At 50.7% G+C, this 19,033-nt stretch overlaps 1 protein-coding gene across 3 annotated transcripts in view; it reads right to left on the bottom strand.

The window, feature by feature from the left end:
• Window positions 1–224: 224 nt before the first annotated feature.
• The window catches only part of KDM6A (lysine demethylase 6A), a 1,084,836-nt gene continuing 1,066,027 nt past the window's right edge, over window positions 225–19,033 (bottom strand). For all 3 annotated transcript variants that reach the window (XM_085622961.1, XM_085622962.1, XM_085622963.1), the window contains 2 exons: window positions 1,569–1,739; window positions 225–1,123 (listed from right to left, as the gene is read on the bottom strand). In XM_085622961.1, the coding sequence (XP_085479087.1) occupies window positions 1,094–1,123; window positions 1,569–1,739 (201 nt within the window). In that variant the 3' untranslated portion in view covers window positions 225–1,093. The remainder of the gene's footprint in view (window positions 1,124–1,568; window positions 1,740–19,033) is intronic.

The raw sequence follows: 19,033 nt of genomic DNA, 5'->3' as shown, positions 1-19,033 counted from the left end.
TAGAAATTTAAAAAAAGAAATGTAAGCTATACTTTACAGTAGAGACCAATCTACCATATACGTTACAAACACCTTCAATGAGAAAATATAAATCTTTTGAACTATAAACACTTGCAGATATATATTTATATATATATTAATATAAATCTAGTCAGTTGAGGGGAAAAAACACAAGGCAGGGTTCTGTACATAGATTCTTGTTAAAACTCAAACAATAGAAACTCTTTAAACATTAAACAATTTTAATAAAAGTTTCTGTACAATGCTAAGCAGTTTTATTTACATATAGAAAATGTAAAAGGAGAAGTGTCTGAAATTACACAACTCCTTAAAATTTCAATGGCAGGTAATCTGGAAAAAATAACAGCATTCCATACACAAATATTTTCAAGCAATAAATATGTATTTATAAATAGTGTAAATTTACATCAAGATTAGAAACAAAAATCACAAATCTGAAATTTATTCCTTAGTCTATGTGCAACCCATTTATCTTTGTGACTTGGCTGTTAATTTTTTTTTTACATTTATTTTATTTAGGAAACCAAAGTGTAACGACCATCATGGTTTCAAAAACAAGACAGAAAAACATAAAAGCTTTAAAAAAAATTATCCCACCTAATTTTCACATTTAAAAAAGTTGTCCAGAGAAGACTTAAAATTCTCATCTATCTTATAAAGAAATAACTAACTAAGCTAGTACTTTTTCCAAGGGTAAGATGAAAGGGTAGTGGAGGGTGAAAAAAGAAATGGATGAAAAATTTGCAAAGAAAATGAGAAATACAAAAACGGTGGTCTTCAAGTCAGTAGTTTGTATATTGTTGCCAGTTTTGTCAGATATTTACAAAACGTGGAATTATTTTTTGAAGAACAGCTGGATCAGCATAATTTCAATAAAGTCCTTCGTGGACAGGAGAAGTACTTTCTCTTGTCCAGGTGGTTGACACTCAGCACATGGAAGGTTGCATAGACACAGCTTTCAGCCAGCAGCCTTGTGGGGAAAGCAAAAAATCCTTAAAAAATAAAAGTGGTGCAGAACTTCATTACTTCCTGAATATCAGAAACAATTTCATTTACTGTCCATGGAACAATGTCAGGATGAGGAGGATGGCAATGGAGGAGCCTGAGGAAAAAAAATAAAAAATTTTTAGTGTATTAAAAACAACATTTTGGCTTATACGACTAAAAGCCTTTCCAAACAATCCTACTACTCTCAGATCTAAAACCGAATCTATACATTTAGGTTTGGAATCATAGTGAATGTTAAACACTTTATACAAAGTGTTCACTGGGAGTGGCTGGTATTTTGTCACTTTGATGAATGGGCCTTTAGCTTCCACACAATACAGAATTAGAAAGTGGCCTTTATCACAATCCTGCACTTTACAATACATTAGCACAACTGGTCTAATCTGTGCTTTACATACCAATGCTAACCCATTCCTAAATTAACTTTAGAGTATAAGAGAAAAAAAAATACTTTTCTGTGCTCCTGAGACCAAAAATGGCATTGATAATTCAGCCCTAACGTGCATCTTTCCATGGACTCAGTGGTTGCCTTCACTTACTATTGTAAACTGGTCGTAGATTTGCATTAGGTCCTCCAATTTGTATTGTTCTAGCACCACAAAAGTTTCCAAGCCTCTACACATCTTACGTGCACAGTCGTGGCAATGTACAATGTAAGTCTTCTCAAAATTGCTTTCCTTAGTTACAAAAAGAAGATCAAAGACCTCGACCTGTTGGAAAGAAATATTAACATTTTAGGGCTCTTTTTAATACTGAACAATCACTATGCAAGAAAACAAGTTCTATCAACAGACGCATTCATTATTAAATAATTTTCTTGTATTCTTTTTCCCTGGGTAAGAGGATCCCACAATTTGTTTTAACATTAATAAACAGATTTAACTGGAATGCTGACATGGCTCTTGCATACAAATCTTCACAATACCACCAGTATCCTTTTGAGTAATGACAAAAATAGGCACAGTAGCTGGTGGCAGGGATACTAAAATGGAAAATTGATTCAATAGAAAAAGGTTTGGAAAAACTGTCCTGCCACATCTGGCATCAGCCATATGACAGAGGCATGTATGGAGGACCATTTAGCAGTCAGCTGATTTTCAGGAGTGCAACTGCCAACAAATCTAAGATCCTGAATGTTGCATCTCTGCCTTTGATCCTGCACAACAGACTCAAAGGCGAAGTTTGTGCTTTCCAAATGCCACATAAAACGTAATGTCGTCGTAGAGGTCTATAGATTTTCAAGAAATCAAAGAATAGGGCAATAAGATGCAATTGGCTACCGCCAATCACGGAAGCTATCTGGCTCCAATGAACAAGTTACTTGCCTTCATGAAACCTCTTTCTGGTAGAGCCTATCTTACACCAGATTCCTCATCTTTTAAACACTTCCTCAGGCATTAGACTGGATTTAGACACTGAGTAGCACCTCAGCGTGCACTACGGGACGTCCACGTAGCCGCCTAATAATGTCAGCGGCCGGAACTTCGCATCAACAGAGTCGTAGCAGCCAAAGCTCTGGTAGAATGTGTCGTAACACTTCCGGGGGCTGCTTCTTGGCCTTTGTTTAGCAGATCTTGATCCAGAGCACAATTCAGAGCGAGATGGTCATTTTCTGCATGGCTTTGCCATTCTCTACCACGATCCCCACAAAGAGCAGATTGCCCACTCCGTTTTATCAGATATTATCGATATAAAAGTGTTCTCCTCTAAGAAGGAACAGGCAGAGCATGGAACGCCGGTAAGGTGATCGTTTGACGAACGTGGAACAGCGTCACTACTTTTGGAAAAAAAGGATGTTGGAGTGCTCGGAGCTCACCGGCCATGCTGTTATGAGAATGAGGAACACTGTCCTGAAAAGAAGAAGCCACAAGGGAAAACTGTGCTGCGGCTCAAAGCTTGTACATATCAAATATTATCAGGTTGGGGTTCCACTGTGGCATCGCAAAGGGAGAAATAGAAAATAAACGTGGAGTCCTTTAAAAAACGCATCTCAACAGGTGATTTAAATAATGAGGTTGGGTCCGGCAAACGTAAGAAGGCTGAACGGGCCGAAAGGTAACCTTAAAGGGTGCCCAAAACAAAGCCTTGCTGGGCGAGTGACAGAACAAACAGAATAAACAACAAAACATCAGATAACCTGGCCTTGAAGGGGGTGTATCTGTCATGGATCGCCCCAACCAACAATCATCCCAACAACTGGCGTATAAAGACTATGTTGAGGGATGCCTGGCTGCCAAGATGTCATCAACAACCTCCAGAGGCAGGTCCAAGGTCTTCAGCTTACACAGCTCAATCCCCATGCATGAAGGAGAAGAATGCAGAGGGGTGGGTACAGGTCATGCCCTGTTTCTGTGACAGCAGCTCTTCCTAGAGGGGCAGCCTGATCAGAGGACAGATCCTGAGCCACTATAATGACTTGAGCCCGGTCGTTCCTGATCCAATTGTCAGAACACTGGGCAGGAGGGGTATCAACAGGAAGCCATACAGTATCACTTGAGGCAGAAGGCTTATCCGAGAGACAGATACCTTTGGAAATCCAATGTGCATAACTGCTAACATTGTGTATTCTCATTCACAGAAAATACCTTGCAAAACCTTTGGGTGTAACTGTCATTCGTGATCCACTGAATGTCTGCAGCTAAGTTTGTTCAAAGATCCCGTCACAAGGTTCAGAAACTTGATTTTCCAGCCATTTCTAGAGGGGCAGCATCTTTTGGCACAGGGTTCACCACCCCGCCCGCCTTGTTTGTTACAGTACCACATTGCAGTGGTATTGTTCATGAGCAGCTGTACCAGCCTTCCCTTGATGGATGGCAGGAAGGCTTTCACTGCAGGTCTTTTGCAGTCTCCTCCGAGATCTGGATGTGATCGAAGAGCTTTCTTGATGCTGGGCCCTCTGAGCCTATAGATCCCACTGCAGAGCCCACATTTGCACCTGGCACACTTTGACCAGCAGGATGCAGGAGGCCATCAGTCCCAGTAGCCTCCGTCAACCTCACTAAAATTCAGGACTGACGCTGAAAGATCAGGATCATAGCCTTAATGCCCTGGACTCTACTATGTGGTTAAAAGAAAATACCAGACAGTGTCAAGAGGAAAGGGAACATCTGAAAGGGAGCCAGCTGCCTTGGACGAGCCTGCTTTCAGCAGCCAGTCGTCGAGGTAGAGGAAGACTGAGAACCCCAACCTCTAAAGATGTCCTGCGACCACTGCCATCACTTTTGTAACATCAGAGAGGCGTTGATGAGTGAAGCCAAAAAGGGAGCACAGCAAACTTCAAATGCTCCTATACTACCATGAACCCAGAAAGTACCTGAGGGCCTGCAGGATGGGGATATGAAAATAAACATCAAACAGGTCAAGCGCCCACCATCCAGTCTCCAGGGTAGATCAGACCTGGGCCATGATGCCCCTGCCGGAGCCACAGAGACATTGAAAAGGCTGATTCAGTTGGCGTGGCAGAACAGAAAAACCCAAGGAACGTGCTGCGTCCCTGCTTTCTTTGAATGCTTCAGAGTAGTCCACTTTTTCCCTGAAAAGGGAAGACCCCTCAAAAGAAATGTCCATACGGGACGAATGAACATCGCCTGGGAAAATCCGTAGATCTTAACCAGGCATGGTGACAGATAGCGACGCATGCACCAATGGCTTGCCCAACAGAATTCGTAACATCCTGGCAGATGGTATATTTAGCAGTGTCACAGCCATCTTAAATGGGCTTGGTTTAGTATTGGACGAAGATCTTCTGGACACCTGGGAGGACTTGATCTAGGGTCCCAGACAGCGTGAGAGTAGGGGCCCGCATGTGTGTGTGAGCGCGTGTGGGGGTGGTGGCTAGTCTGGAATGTCCTGAGTTTGTCTGCTGGTGGACGTTTGCACTATCAGTCAGAAAGTCAGAAAAGTGGTGTTGTCAAGGGCAGGACGATGGCGCTGTGCTTTCAGGCAAGTCACCGGGGACAAGAACAAGGGTTGGCCCAGGCCCCCAGTAGTGTCAGTGAGGCCCTCATAATCATCTGCCCCAGTTGAAGAATTTCGGCCAGAACATTAGTCCCATCATCAAAATGGGGAAAGGATTACTGTTGTCAATCGTTTGTGATAGGACGACCAAATGTCCCAGTGGTTGAATAATATCTTTCTTTATGCTTCATTATATAAAACAACATAGCCACAGCCAACCCGTTTAGTTCCTTTACAATAAGAGGAACGTCTTCAGGGCCAAAAATATTGTCATATTTCATTGAAATCTCAGTATTTCAATCTCAGTTATGTTGTGTGTTCGGTTTCACATGATAATTGCGCCAAGTCAGAAAATGGGTAATGGGACATTTTAGATCGGAGAAACATGGGCAACTCTTTACGAACGAGGATGCCATGCACACTGAATTTTTGTATGGTCCATAACCATATTGAGGTTTTTTTTTTAAGATAATTAATGTGATTCTTTTTGGATCGTATAAGCTTGCCCAGTATGACATGCCCAGCTACTGAAAGTGATTAGGAGATGGGGAGGAACTTGTTTAGCAGTTTTAAGGGCCCAATACATAAAAAAACACAATATTAACTGAATGGTTGTGGGTCTGAGTAAACAAATGGAATGTTTTTGACCACATGAGTTTGCCTCATTTCTGATACATGACCGACCTAGACAAAAACAATTTGGAAATGGTGAAGTATTTAGGAGGTAGACCAAACGGATATAGATAAATCTATATATATATATCTATAGATTTATATATATATATTTATATGTACACACACTTGTACTATTTGGCTTTATTTACAATCGCTCAAATACAGTAATATACTCTGCCCATTGATCTTAAAATAGATGTTTCATTTGACTTTGATAGATTTATGAATTCCCCACTGTATTTACGTAGAGTTTATCAAGCTAGCTTAAATAGAATGAACTTAAATGTTAGTGTTTAGAACATTGTAATTAACCCCTTCGGTGCTCATGACGGAACGGTTCCGTCATGAGCCACGGTTGAGCTGTGCTCATGACGGAACCGTTCCGTCATGACCACGCCCGCGCAAGATTCCGTCAGCACAGCGGCGGAATCTGCGCAGCATGGAAGGGGTTAACTCATTTTTTTAATGGCATGAATTTTGAATTCATGATCTTTTGTAATGATTGATTTTAGCTTCATTATCAAAAGTGTTATATGAAACACAACATATCGGAGGACAAAAAACTGGGTTTGCAATAAAATATGACAAGATTGTTTGCTCTGTATAACTTCCACTTTTGTAAAGGAATGAAATGCGTCGGCTGTGTCTATGAAGTTATGTTTAAAACGAAGAATAAAGAAAGACGTTTGGTCTCATCACAAACGACTGATGGCAGTGTGCCTTTCCCAGTTTTGATGAACAAACTTGGTCTGCATTAGGTTGCAGTTGTATTTCAAGCAGCTGTATACCAGTTGAAGAAGCACCTGTGGCCGGCATCTACACAATAGAATAATTGGGGTTGTGCTAGGTTATCATTCTTTCCACAGCTGCGGACTGAGTGTATTCAGAATGTAAATTTGACCTCCAAGGTGGAGATCTGAATGTCAAAAACCTTGGCTGCCCTTTGCAAAACTATTGCAATGCAAGCTGTTTACACAGTGGCAGGGCCTCTTTGTGGTATGGTTGCCTAAACTCTCCTGCACCATACTCATTATCGGAGTCTGTTCCAAATGAACAAGTTACTTACCTTTGGTAACGATATATCTGTAAAAAACATTAGTTACTTACAGATTCCTTACCTTAGCATTACCCTCAGGCGTCAGACTGGATCCGGAAAGTTTTCATCAGCAGCACCCCTGCGCGTCGGAAGGTGGCGTCGAGCGGCTTCCCGTCCGTCGTTGGCGTCGTGGTCGCAGAGATGATGTCGCGGTAGCTACTTAGACACCGCCCTCGAGCGCTGACGTCCGTTCTGTACACGACTTTCTGCGCCAGGAACGCTCAGCCATGCAAGATACTGACCACTGGTGCCTTGAAACTAGGGCCCTGAAAGGGATTACCTTAACCCTAGAAATCAGTTTGCACAACGGGGATGATGGGTGGGGCGGTAAGGAATCTATCACTACTAATCTTTCTCACAGATATATTGTTACCGGAGGTAAGTAACTTGTTCATCTGAAAGAAACATATAGTGATGGATTCCTTACCTTGGAATAGACACCCCAGCAATACCAACCCCGGTGGTGGGTCTGCGAACCAAGATCACACCAGGAAATCCCAGAGAACAGAACGGCCAAAGAAGCCGTCCCTCTGGACTTGGCTGTCCAGGCAATAGTGCTTAGAAAAAGTTTGCAGCGAGGCCCACGTAGCTGCCTGACGAACAAGTTACTTACCTTCGGTAACGATGTATCTGTAAGAAACATTAGTTAGTTAGATTCCTCACCTTAGAATATCCCCAGGCGTCAGACTGGATCCGGAAGATTTTTCGTCAGCAATACCCCTTGCGCGTCGCTAGGCGTCGTCTGCGGCTCCGCGTCCGTCGTCGGCGTCGTCGTGCGCCGGAATGACGGAGTACTTAGACGCCGCCCTCGCGCGCTGACGTCAGTTCTTGTACATAGCTTTCCGCGCCAGGAACGCAGAGCCATGCAAAAACCGACACTGGTGCCAAAAAGAAAATCTAGGGGCCTGAAAAGGATAACCTTAACCCTAGATGTCAGTTCGCAGAACGGGGAGGATGGGTGGGTCGGTGAGGAATCTAACCAACTAAACTAATGTTTCTTACAGATCCATCGTTACCGAAGGTAAGTAACTTGTTCATCTGAAAGAAACACGTTAGTTAGATTCCTCACCTTAGAATAGATACCCAAGCAATACCATCCCCGGTGGTGGGTCTGCGAACCAAGATAACACCAGAAAGTCCTGGAGGACAGAACGGCCAAAGAAGCCATCCCTCCGGACTTGGCTGTCAAGGCAATAATGCCTGGCAAACGTGTGTAGCGAAGCCCACGTTGCCGCCTGACAGATGTCCTGCAAAGGGACACCTCGTCCCAAAGCAGTAGTAGCCGCCGTGGCCCGAGTAGAATGGGCGCGGAGCCCAACAGAAGGGTCCTTTTTTGCCAAGGAGTAACAAATTTTGATGCACAAAACGACCCACCGAGAGATGGTCCGTTTGTGCACAGCTTTCCCCTTCTTAGCACCCACGTATCCAACGAAAAGTTGGTCGTCCACCCGGAACTGCTTTGTGCGGTCCAGATAAAAGGAGAGCGCACGTTTTGGGTCCAGACGGTGGAGCCTCTCTTCCTCTTTGGAAGGATGCGGAGGCGGAAAGAAAGTGGGCAAGGTGACAGACTGCCCAAGATGAAAGGGGGTCACCACTTTCGGAAGAAAGGAGGGACGAGGCCGAAGGACAACCTTGTCTGGATGAACAGAGAGAAAAGGAGGCTTTGAAGATAAAGCCTGGAGCTCACTCACCCGTCTAGCCGAGGTGATGGCTACCAGAAAAGCAGTCTTAAGCGTCAGCAGACGAAGAGGACAATTATGAAGAGGCTCAAAGGGAGCGCACATTAGAAATGTGAGAACAAGATTCAAGTCCCACTGAGGCATTACAAAAGGGACAGGAGGGAACGTGTGAGTAATGACTTTTAGAAAGCGTGTAACGACAGGGGACTTGAAAAGAGAAGACTGATCAGGAAGCCGCAAGAAGGCAGAGATGGCAGCAAGATAACCTTTCAAGGTGCCCAGGGCAGAGCCCTGCCGGGCCAAAGAAAGAAGAAAGAGGAGAACCTCAGAAAGAGGGGCGGAAAGGGGATCCACAGCCTTTGCTGTGCACCATGCCACAAATTTGTTCCACCGGCAGGCGTATACCGTCTTTGTGGAGGGACGCCTGGCTGCCAGAATGATATCACAGACTTCAGAAGGCAAGTCAAATGGCATCAACTGCCGCCGCTCAATCTCCACGCATGGAGGTGGAGGCTGGACAGGTTCGGGTGGAGGACCGTCCCCTGCTGCTGCGACAGAAGATCCTCCCGAAGGGGCAGACGTATCGGAGGATCGGTCAACATACTGAGTAGCTCGGGATACCAGTACCTTCGTGCCCAATCCGGAGCCACCAAGATGACTTGGGCCCGGTCGCGCCTGATCTTCTTCAGCACTCTGGGCCGAAGTGGTATAGGCGGAAAGGCGTACAACAGACCGCAACTCCACTCGTGACGAAAAGCGTCGCCGAGCGAGTGCCGCCTTGGAAATTCCAACGCGCAGAACTGCTGACATTGCGCGTTCTCTTCGGTGGCGAATAGATCTAACCAAGGCTCTCCCCACTGCTGAAAGAGACCTTGCGCCACTTCGGAGTTCAGACGCCATTCGTGATCCATCATGCACCGGCGGCTGAGTTAGTCTGCTCTGGCGTTCAGAGAGCCCGCCAGATGTTGAACCACTAGGGTGACGCCCTGGTGTTCCAGCCACGTCCAGAGGCGCAGAGCCTCCTGACAAAGGGTCCACGACCCCACCCCGCCCTGTTTGTTGCAATACCACATGGCGGTGGTGTTCTCGGTGAACACCTGCACGACACTTCCCCTGACAGAGGGAAGGAAGGCTTTCAGTGCAAGTCGGATCGCTCTCAACTCCAACAGGTTGATGTGGAGACGAGACTCCGCCGGAGACCAGAGGCCTCTGATCTCCGCCTCTCCCATATGGCCACCCCATCCCAGGAGGGACGCATCCGTCACTACGACATGCTCCGGTTGGGGAAGGGAGAGGCTCTTGCCCTTGACCCAATCGCGGTCCGTAAGCCACCACTGCAACTGCTGTGCAGTGCCCTCCGAGATCAAGACATGGTCGGACAGGTTGCAGTGATGCTGGGCCCACTGAAACTTCAGGTCCCACTGCAGAGCCCGCATGCGCCGCCTGGCGTGATGCACTAGTAGGATGCAGGAGGCCATCAGCCCCAGAAGCCGCAACACTAGCCTGACTGAAACCCAGGATAGAGGCCGAAAGATGGGAATCAGGGCCTGTATATCCCGAACCCGCTGTTCCGGCGGATAGACCCGGAACTGCGCCGAATCGAGAACCGCTCCGATGAAGAGGAGCTCCTGAGAGGGACTCAGGTGTGACTTCGGCACGTTGATGGAAAATCCCAGCAAATGCAGGAGATCCGCAGTAGTCTGGAGGTGGGAGACGACTGTCTGGGGCGAGCCCGCCTTCAACAACCAGTCGTCGAGATAGGGGAAGACTGGAACCCCTGATCTGCGCAGATGAGCTGCGACCACCGCCATCACTCCGGAGGAAGGCATTGACGTTCCGGAGGTCCTAGATACGGCGTAGGCCCCCTTTGCCCTTCTTGGGAACCAGGAAGTAGAGGGAATTACAACCACGACCTACTTCTGGGCTCGGAAGGCGCTCGACGGCCCCCTTGGCCAAGAGGGCCGAATCTTCCTCGTGGAGAAGATGCAAATGATCCCCCGAGATACGGTGGTGCTGCGGTGGCATGGCTGGAGGGGTCGTCTCGAAGGGGAGGGAGTAGCCCCTTCGGACGATTTGCAGCACCCACCTGTCCGATGTGATGGACCGCCAGTGGAGCAGGTGATGGCGAACTCTGCCGCCCACTGGCGTGGAATGGGCCTGAAAGCTCGGACTAGGAAGGCTTTGAGGCGGATGCTGCCGGGGTGGATGTGGGCTGACCTAGTCGTCCTCCAGAACCGCCTCGGCGGAAACCACGTCCGCGACCGCGCGCAGGTTGGTTCTGCGGCTGGTGGCTAGGCGTACGTGAGGAGGCACCCCTTACTTGGCCACAAAAGGGGCGAAAAGCGGAAGTTTGCGACCGCGGGGCCGAGAGGCCCAAGGACTTGGCCGTAGCCAGGGAGTCCTTAAAGCGATTCAGCGCACTGTCCGCTTTCTCGCCGAAAAGGCGAGTGCCATCAAAGGGCATGTCCATGAGGGTGCTCTGGACATCGCCCGAAAAGGACGTGGACCGCAGCCAGGCGTGACGTCTAAGCGCCACTGAGGTAGAAATCGCCCTACCCAGCGAGTCCGTAGTGTCAAGCCCACATCTGATAGCATGTCGCGCTGCATCCCTCCCATCGGCCAGAGCCTGGGTAAGTCGTGTCTGGACCTCCTCCGGACACAGGGGCAGCACGTCCGCCACCGCATCCCACAGAGAGTGGGAATAACGGTCCAAGAGGCAGGCGGTGTTCAAAGTCCACAGGCCCAAACTAAGGGAGGAGAACAGCTTTTTGCCAAACTGTTCCAGCCTCTTGGAATCCCGGTCCGGCGGAGCGGTCGGGAAGGAGGATTGGGAGGTAGAGGCCTGGATAACCGGACTCTCGGGGGTAGGGTGTTGGGACAGAAAACTAGGGTCGCCCGGAGCAGGGCGGTGGCGCCTGGCGACGTTCCTGTCCACAGGAGGAACTGTGGGGGGCTTGGACCAGGTGCCCTGCAGAACGTCAGTGAGGGCCTCATTGAATGGCAGCAGAGGCTCAGTGGAGCTTGCTGCAGACTGAAGCACCTCAGTGAGGACGTTCGTCCTCACAGCCACGGCAGGTAGCTCGAGCCCAAGGGCTGCGGCCGCCTTGCGCAGCATCACAGAGAAAGCAGCACCCTCCTCCGAAGCCACAGTCGGAGGAGAGATGAATCCAGTGTCTGGAGAGGTATCCAGGCCACTGGCCTCCCCCAGTTCATCTGCCCAGTCCTGTGACAGTTGAGCCTGAACGGCCATAGGATCCTCGGATCCCTCCCAGTTGTCCCCATCATCCGATTCCTGGTATGCAGGAGGAAGGATCGGAGCCGGGCGATAGACAAAATGTGTCTCCAGCGGCGCTGAACGCGGCGTCCAGCGGCGCCGAACGCGGCGTCCATCGACGCCGTATCGGCGCCGGGCCCGGACCGGGGCTGAACCGGGGCTCGACGCCGAGCGGAGTCGGAGGTGGTACCGGTGTCGACGCCGGCGGAGGAGGCGTGACGAGGTCGACCGGCGTGGACTCGGGAACGGGTCCCTTGGGCGCTTGCGGCGTCGAGGCCAGAGCCGTCAACGGCGCCGGGGCCGGAGCCGCCGGCAGGCAAGGTTGCCCAGTCGGGTCCGCGGGGCCCGAAGGCGCGCCAGCGGGCGTCGACGGCGGAGCCAGGCTCCTCATGGCCGAGAGGAAGGCACTGACTTCCGCCGGCGTCGCGTCAGTCCCAGGGACCGGTGGGTATGGGGACTTGCGCGGCGCCTTCGGCTCCGCCGGAGCCGCGGGGGTGGAACCACCCTGACCCTCGGCCGAGTCGCGCGAACGGCGAGGGGAGTCCGAAGAGCGGTGTCGCCTCTTGGACTTCTTGGAGTGCTTCGACTAACCCGAAGACTTGGATCCCGACGACCGATGATGACGTCGGCTGCGGCTCCGCGACCGATCCTTGGACCTCCTCCTGGACCGGGATCGAGAGGGGCGCGGAGCCGAGTGGCGAATCTCGAGAAGCTTACAGGACCGCTCCCGTCTAGCCTTCGAGGTCAGGGCCTTGCAGTCCGAACACGACTCCGCGTCGTGGTCGAGGCCCAAGCAGTAAAGGCACCGGCGGTGATGGTCCGTAACCGACATCAAGCGGCTACAGTCAGCACAGGCTTTAAAACCAGGCATCCTACCGGCACCGGAGTCGAGACAAGATCAAAAAGGATCGAAAAAGTTAGTCAAAAAATGACTAAAGGGGTAGCTCTCCCGGATCTGCGCTTACTGGCGCGGAAAAAAGAAGAACTGACGTCAGCGCGCGAGGGCGGCGTCTAAGTACACCGAGGACGTCATTCCGGCGCACGACGCCGACGACGGAAGCGGAGCCGCAGACGACGCCTAGCGACGCGCAAGGGGTATTGCTGACGAAAAATCTTCCGGATCCAGTCTGACGCCTGGGGATATTCTAAGGTGAGGAATCTAACTAACGTGTTTCTTTCAGATAGATCTCTTGTAAGGGGACACCACGTCCCAATGCCGTAGTGGCTGCCGTCGCCCTGGTGGAATGGGCGCGCAGTCCCAATGGAGGCTCCTTCTTAGCCAGAGAATATCGCGCTTTAATACACAAGACAACACATCGGGAGATAGTCTGCTTGTGTACAGCCCGACCTTTCTTGGTGCCAACGCAGCCAACAAAGAGTCATCCACCCGGAACTGTTGTGTGTGGTTCAAGTAAAACGAGAGCGCACGTTTTGGGTCCTAACGGTGGAGCCTCTCCCTCTCTGGAAGGATGCGGAAAGAAGGTGGGCAAAGTGATGCCCGATGTGAAAGGCAGTGACAACCTTCGGCAGAAAGGATGGACATGTTCTGAGCACAACCTTGTCCGGATGGACAGATAAAAAAGGAGGTTTACAAGAAAGAGCCTGGAGCTCACTCACTCTCCTGGCAGAGGTGATGGCAACCCGAAAAGCAGTCTTTAAAGTCAGCAGACGAAGAGGACAGTTGTGACGAGTCTCAAATGGAGCGCACATTAAATATGTAAGAACCAGGTTCAAGTCCCACTGTGGCATTACGAAAGGAGTAGGAGGGAAAAGATGAGTAAAGCCTTTGAGGAATCTATTTACAACAGGGGACTTGAAAAGAGAGGGTTGATCAGGGAGCCTGAGAAAGGCCGAAATAGCAGAAAGATAGCCCTTGATAGTGCCCAGAGCAGAGCCCTGCTGGGCCAAACAAAGAAGAAACAAAAGGATTTCTGAAAGAGGTGCAGAAAGGAGATCCACAGCCTTTGCTGTGCACCATGCCACAATTTATTCCACCTGCAGGCGTATACCAACTTAGTGGAGGGCCGCCTGGCCGCCAGAATGACATTTCAAACTTCAGGAGGCAAGTCAAAAGGAATCAACTGCCGCCGCTCAATCTCCACGCAAGGAGGTGGAGACTGGACAGGTTCGGGTGGAGGACCGTCCACTGCTGCTGCGGCAGAAGATGCTCCTGAAGAGGCAGTTGGATCGGGGATCGATGGTCATACTGAGTAGCTCGGGATACCATACTCTTCGAGCCCAGTCCGGAGCCACAAGAATGTCTTGGGCCCCGTCGCGCCTGATCTTCTTCAGTACTCTGGGCAGAAGTGGTATAGGCGGAAAGGCGTACAACAGATCGCAACTCAACTCGCGACGAAAAGCGTTGCATACCGAGTGCTGCCTTGGAAATTCCAACGCGCAGAACTGCTGACACTGCGCATTCTCTACGGTGGCGAATAGATCTAACCAAGGCTCTCACCACTGTTGAAAGAGACCTTGCGCCACGTCCGAGTGAAGACGCCATTCGTGATCCATCATGCACCTGCGGCCGAGTTCGTCCGCCCTGGCGTTCAGCTAACTGGCCAGGTGTTGAACCATCAGGGAAATGACCTGATGTTCCAGCCATTTCCAGAGGCGCAGAACCTCCTGACGTAGGGTCCACGACCACCACCCCGCCCTGTTTGTTGCAGTACCACATGGCGGTGGTGTTGTCTGTGAACGCCTGCACTACTCTCCCCTTGACAGAGGGAAGGAATGCCTTCAGTGCAAGTCTGATCGCCCGAAGCTCCAGAAGGTTGATATGGAGCCTGGACTCTGCCGGAGACCAGAGACCAGTGGCCTCTGATCTCCGCCTCTCCCATGTGACCGCCCTATCCCAGGAGGGACGCATCCGTCACCACTGTGTGCTCCGGTTGGGGAAGGGAGAGGGATCTGCCATTGCCACCACTGCAACTGTTTCGCAATGCCTCCGAGATCTGGACGGACTCATACAAGTCCCACTGCTTAGCCCGCATATGCCATCTGGCATGATCGACCAGCAGGATGCAGGAGGCCGTGAGACCCAGCAGCCTCAGAGTCAGCCTGACCGAAACCAAGGAAAAAGGCCGAAAGATCGGAATCAGAGCCTGAATATCCTGGACTCGCTGTTCGGGAGGATAGACCGGAATGAGAGTCGTATCCAAAACCGCTCCGATGAAGAGGAGCTTCTGAGAGGGAATCAGGTGTGACTTCGGCACATTGATGGAGAACCACAGCAAATGCAGGAGGTCGGCCGTAGTCTGGAGGTGGGAGACGACTGCCTGGGGCGATCCCGCCTTCAACAGCCAGTCGTCGAGATAGGGGAAGACTGGAACCCCTGATCTGCGCAGATGAACTACCACCGCCATCACTTTCGTGAACACCCGAGGGGCGCTTGTAAGGCCAAAGGGGAGCACATTAAACTGAAAGTGCTCGTGGCCTACCGTAAGGAGGGGAATATGGAAATATGCGTCCTGCAGATCCAACGCTACCATCCAGTCTCCAGGGTCGAGGGCAGACAAAACCTGAGCCAGAGTTAACATCTTGAACTTCTCCTTCCGGAGGAAGCGATTGATGTTCTGGAGGTCTAAGATAGGACCCAGGCCCTTGTCCTTCTTGGGCACCAGGAAGTAGTGGGAATAACAACCACAACCTACTTCTGGCGCAGGAACACGCTTGATGGCCCCCTTGGCCAAGAGAGCCACAACTTCCTGTTGAAGAAGTGGCAAGTGATCCCAGGATATGCAGTGGCACTGGGGTGACATGGCTAGAGGGGTAGTCTGGAAGGGGAGGGAGTTGTCCCTTCGGACTATTTGTAAAACCCACCTGTCTGTAGTGATGGTGCGCCAGTGGGGGAGGTGATGGCGAATCCTGCCGCCCACTGGCGTTTGAAGGGCCTGAAAACTCGGATTAGAAAGGTTTGGAGGCAGTGGTGGCCGGGGTGGAGGTGGACTGACCCGCCCGCTGGCCCCCTGACCCGCCTCTGCGGGTCCCGCAGCCGCGCTGAGACTGTTGCTGCTGCGGCCTATGGCTCTGAAGCTAACGTGTTGGGGCTCCCCTTCCGTGGCCACGAAAGGTGCGAAAAGCAGAAGGCGGAGGAGGACGAGTGGCCGAAAGGCCAGTCGCTGCTGCGGCCTGTGGCTCTGAAGCTAACGTGTTGGGGCTCCCCTTCCGTGGACACGAAAGGTGCGAAAAGCAGAAGGCGGAGGAGGACGAGTGGCCGAAATGCCCAAGGACTTGGCCGTAGCCCGCGAGACCTTAAAAACGCTCCAACGCACTGTCTGCCTTGTTGCCAAAAAGGCGAATGCCATCAAAGGGCATGTCCATCAGGGTGTTCTGGACATCCCCAGAGAAGCCAGTAGTCCTCATCCAGGCGTGGTTACGGAGCGACACTGTCGTGGAAATCGCCCTGCCCAGCAAGTCGGAGGTGTCAAGGCCACATCGTATTGCGAACTTTGCCACATCTTCCCCTTTAGCAATAGCTTTTGAGAGCACCGTCCGGGCCTCCTCCAGACACTGAGGCAGCACATGCGCCACTGTATCCCACACAGAGTGGGAAAAACAGCACAAGAGGCATGTGGTGTTAACAGACCGCAGCCCTGAACTGGCGGAAGAAAAAATCTTCTTCCCAAACTGTTCCAGTCTCTTGGATTCCCTATCCGGTGGTGCGGTAGGGAAGGTGCTTTGGGACCTAGAGGCTGGGACAACCAAGCTCTCAGGGGTGGGGTGTTGGGATAAAAAGAGGGGGACACCCAGGGCCGGGTGATGGTGTCGGGCCACGTTCCTATCTACAGGAGCTCCTGTTTTGGGCCTGGACGAGGTGCCCAAAAGAACGTCCGAAAGTGCATCATTAAAGGGAAGCAGTGGCTCCGTAGAGGTAGCTGCCGGCTGAAGCACTTCTGTCAGGAGGTTAGTCCTGACGGCCACTGTAGGGAGTTCGAGGTGGTGAGCCTCGCCCGCCGTACTCAAAACCACTGCATCACTCGCACCCTCCTCTGTAGCCACGGTAGGAGTTAGCATGCCAAGGTCAGGAGAGGTGTCAAGACTGCTGGCATCCACCAATTCCTCAACCCAGTCCGAGTCAAACTCACACTGAGCTGTTAGAGGGACCTCAGACCCCTCCCAGTCCTTCCCCTTCCTCCGAAGGCTGTGGAACAGGCCACAAATACGGAGGCTGGACATTAGGGGTAGAAAGGCCCCATCGTCGTCGGAATCGGCGTTGAGCAACGTGGTTCCGGCGCTGTGTCCCAGTCAGGGATGAAACCAGGACGGCGTCGTCCAGGGGCACGACTGATGTTGGGAGTGGTCCTGGTGGGGTCGGTGGAGGTGTCACGAGTTCATCTGGCGTCGACCGGGATCCAGGCCTGGATCCTTGGGGGCCCTGTGGCGCCGGAGCCGACTGCGATGTCGGAACTGAAGCCGCCGACAGTGAAGGGCGATGACTGCCCGAAGGCACGCCGGCGGGGCCCGACAGCCCAAAGAGGCGGGCCATGGCTGACAGAAATTCCTGCAGCTGGGCCGGAGTCGCAGACGGACCCGGGAAGGGCGGGTAGGCAGACGGCGACACCGTAGGCTCCGCCGGAGATGCGGGGGAGGCACCACCCACACCTTCAGCCGCGTCGTGCGAGGGGAAGTCGGTGAGCGATGACACTTCTTCGGCTTCCTGTGATGCTTCGCCTTATCTGACCCCAAGTGCAAAGACTTCGATCCCGAATAACAATGGTGATGGCTCCGCGACCGGTCCCTCGACCTCCCACGGGACCAGGACCTTGAGCCGACTGCCGGACTTCAAGCAACTTTCGGGACCGTTCCTGCAAAGTCTTCGGCGCCACAGCCCAGCAGTCGGGGCACACGCGGTGCGGGTCCGTCACCGACATCATTCGATGACAGTCCCCGCAGGACTTGGAACCGGGCATCCCTATGGCACGAGGAGTCGGTCAACTCGAAAAGAATAGACAAAAAGGCCTCGAAAAACTCAGTCAAAAAAGTGACTGGGGAATGCCAAAGATCACACAACAGTTACCTTCTTCACTGGTGTTATCTTTTCAATTAAAACCAAAGTATAAATGGAGGTATACCTTTCAAATCACTTCTAGTATTATTTGAAGCTTGGGAACAACAGGAGTGAGGAATTCCTAGTGCCTGATACCCAGGCCTTTGGACAACCAGGCCCAACCCCATGCAGCACAACCTCATTTGCTTCCAGTTTACAGTACCATTGTATTGATCCTTAAAAGAGGACTGCCTGCAACTAAAGGCAAGATTTAATACAAAACCTTCCGAAATCAAAAAATGTAATAAAAAAACCTGATCTACAAAGATAACAAAATAAATTTTTAGATATACAAATGAGCATTATTGCAGTAAAGTGTATTATTGCAGTAACGTGTATTGCTGAGTTAATGGTGATATACAAATGAGCATTATTGCAGTAAAGTGTATTATTGCTGTAAAAGTAAGAAGTGTATTATTGCAGTAAAGTGTATTGCTGAGTTAGTGGTGATTGACCCAAATTTATTTGGTTCTGAATCGCAGCACGGGAGTATCCTAAGTATCCTATGCTAATCCCGACCTTTTACTACAGTGACTTCCAATTTAAAACATTAATATGGGGCTAAAGAATGGTGGCTGGGGGTGACAGTTTGCAACAAGCATGCTAGCAGCAAGACCTATAAACCTAATGGGTCTGCAACCTGGTTGTAGGTGCAGTACATTAAGGTTCAGAATGTTAGCTAGCCTACAAGTTATTTTCAGTCAAAAAAACAGAGAAAGCGGAGGCTGTTACAGGCTTCAGTTAAGGGAGGGCAAAGACCCTGTATATGTAAGGTGATTTTGTTTTTATAGTCACAAACAAGCTACTTACCTTCAGTAATGCTGTATCGTGCACGTCATTTTCGATGCATCAGGAGCGGAGCCGAATGATGCCAGTAACCTGTGCATAGGGGTACAGGTTGAAAAACTCCAGATACAGCCTGAAGCTTGGGGAATATTCTAAGGTAAGGAATCTGGCGCTAGAAGTATATCAGATGCTTACTATTTGACTTGCCCCAGACCTTTTTAGGTCTCGCCTGACCCAGCGCATGCGCTGGTCTGGCGAGACTTATTGAGAGGGCTCCAAAAAGTGCTACCAGGCCAGCCTGGAGCTACAGTGCAAGTGGGCGGGCGCGCGTGTTGCGCTTTACCGCGTTTACTTTGACTTTAGTGGCCGCACGGCCGCTTTGCATAGCCAATAGGTCTCGCTTTTGGGACCTTATAAGTATTTAGTTATGCAACTGTTGCATGGCTAAACACTTATAAGGTCCCAAAAGGCGAGACCTATTGGCTATG

The sequence above is a fragment of the Triturus cristatus genome, chromosome 8, assembly GCF_964204655.1.
Source record: "Triturus cristatus chromosome 8, aTriCri1.1, whole genome shotgun sequence".
Taxonomy (NCBI): Eukaryota; Metazoa; Chordata; class Amphibia; order Caudata; family Salamandridae; genus Triturus; species Triturus cristatus.
This window is presented reverse-complemented; position numbering and strand designations above follow the sequence as displayed.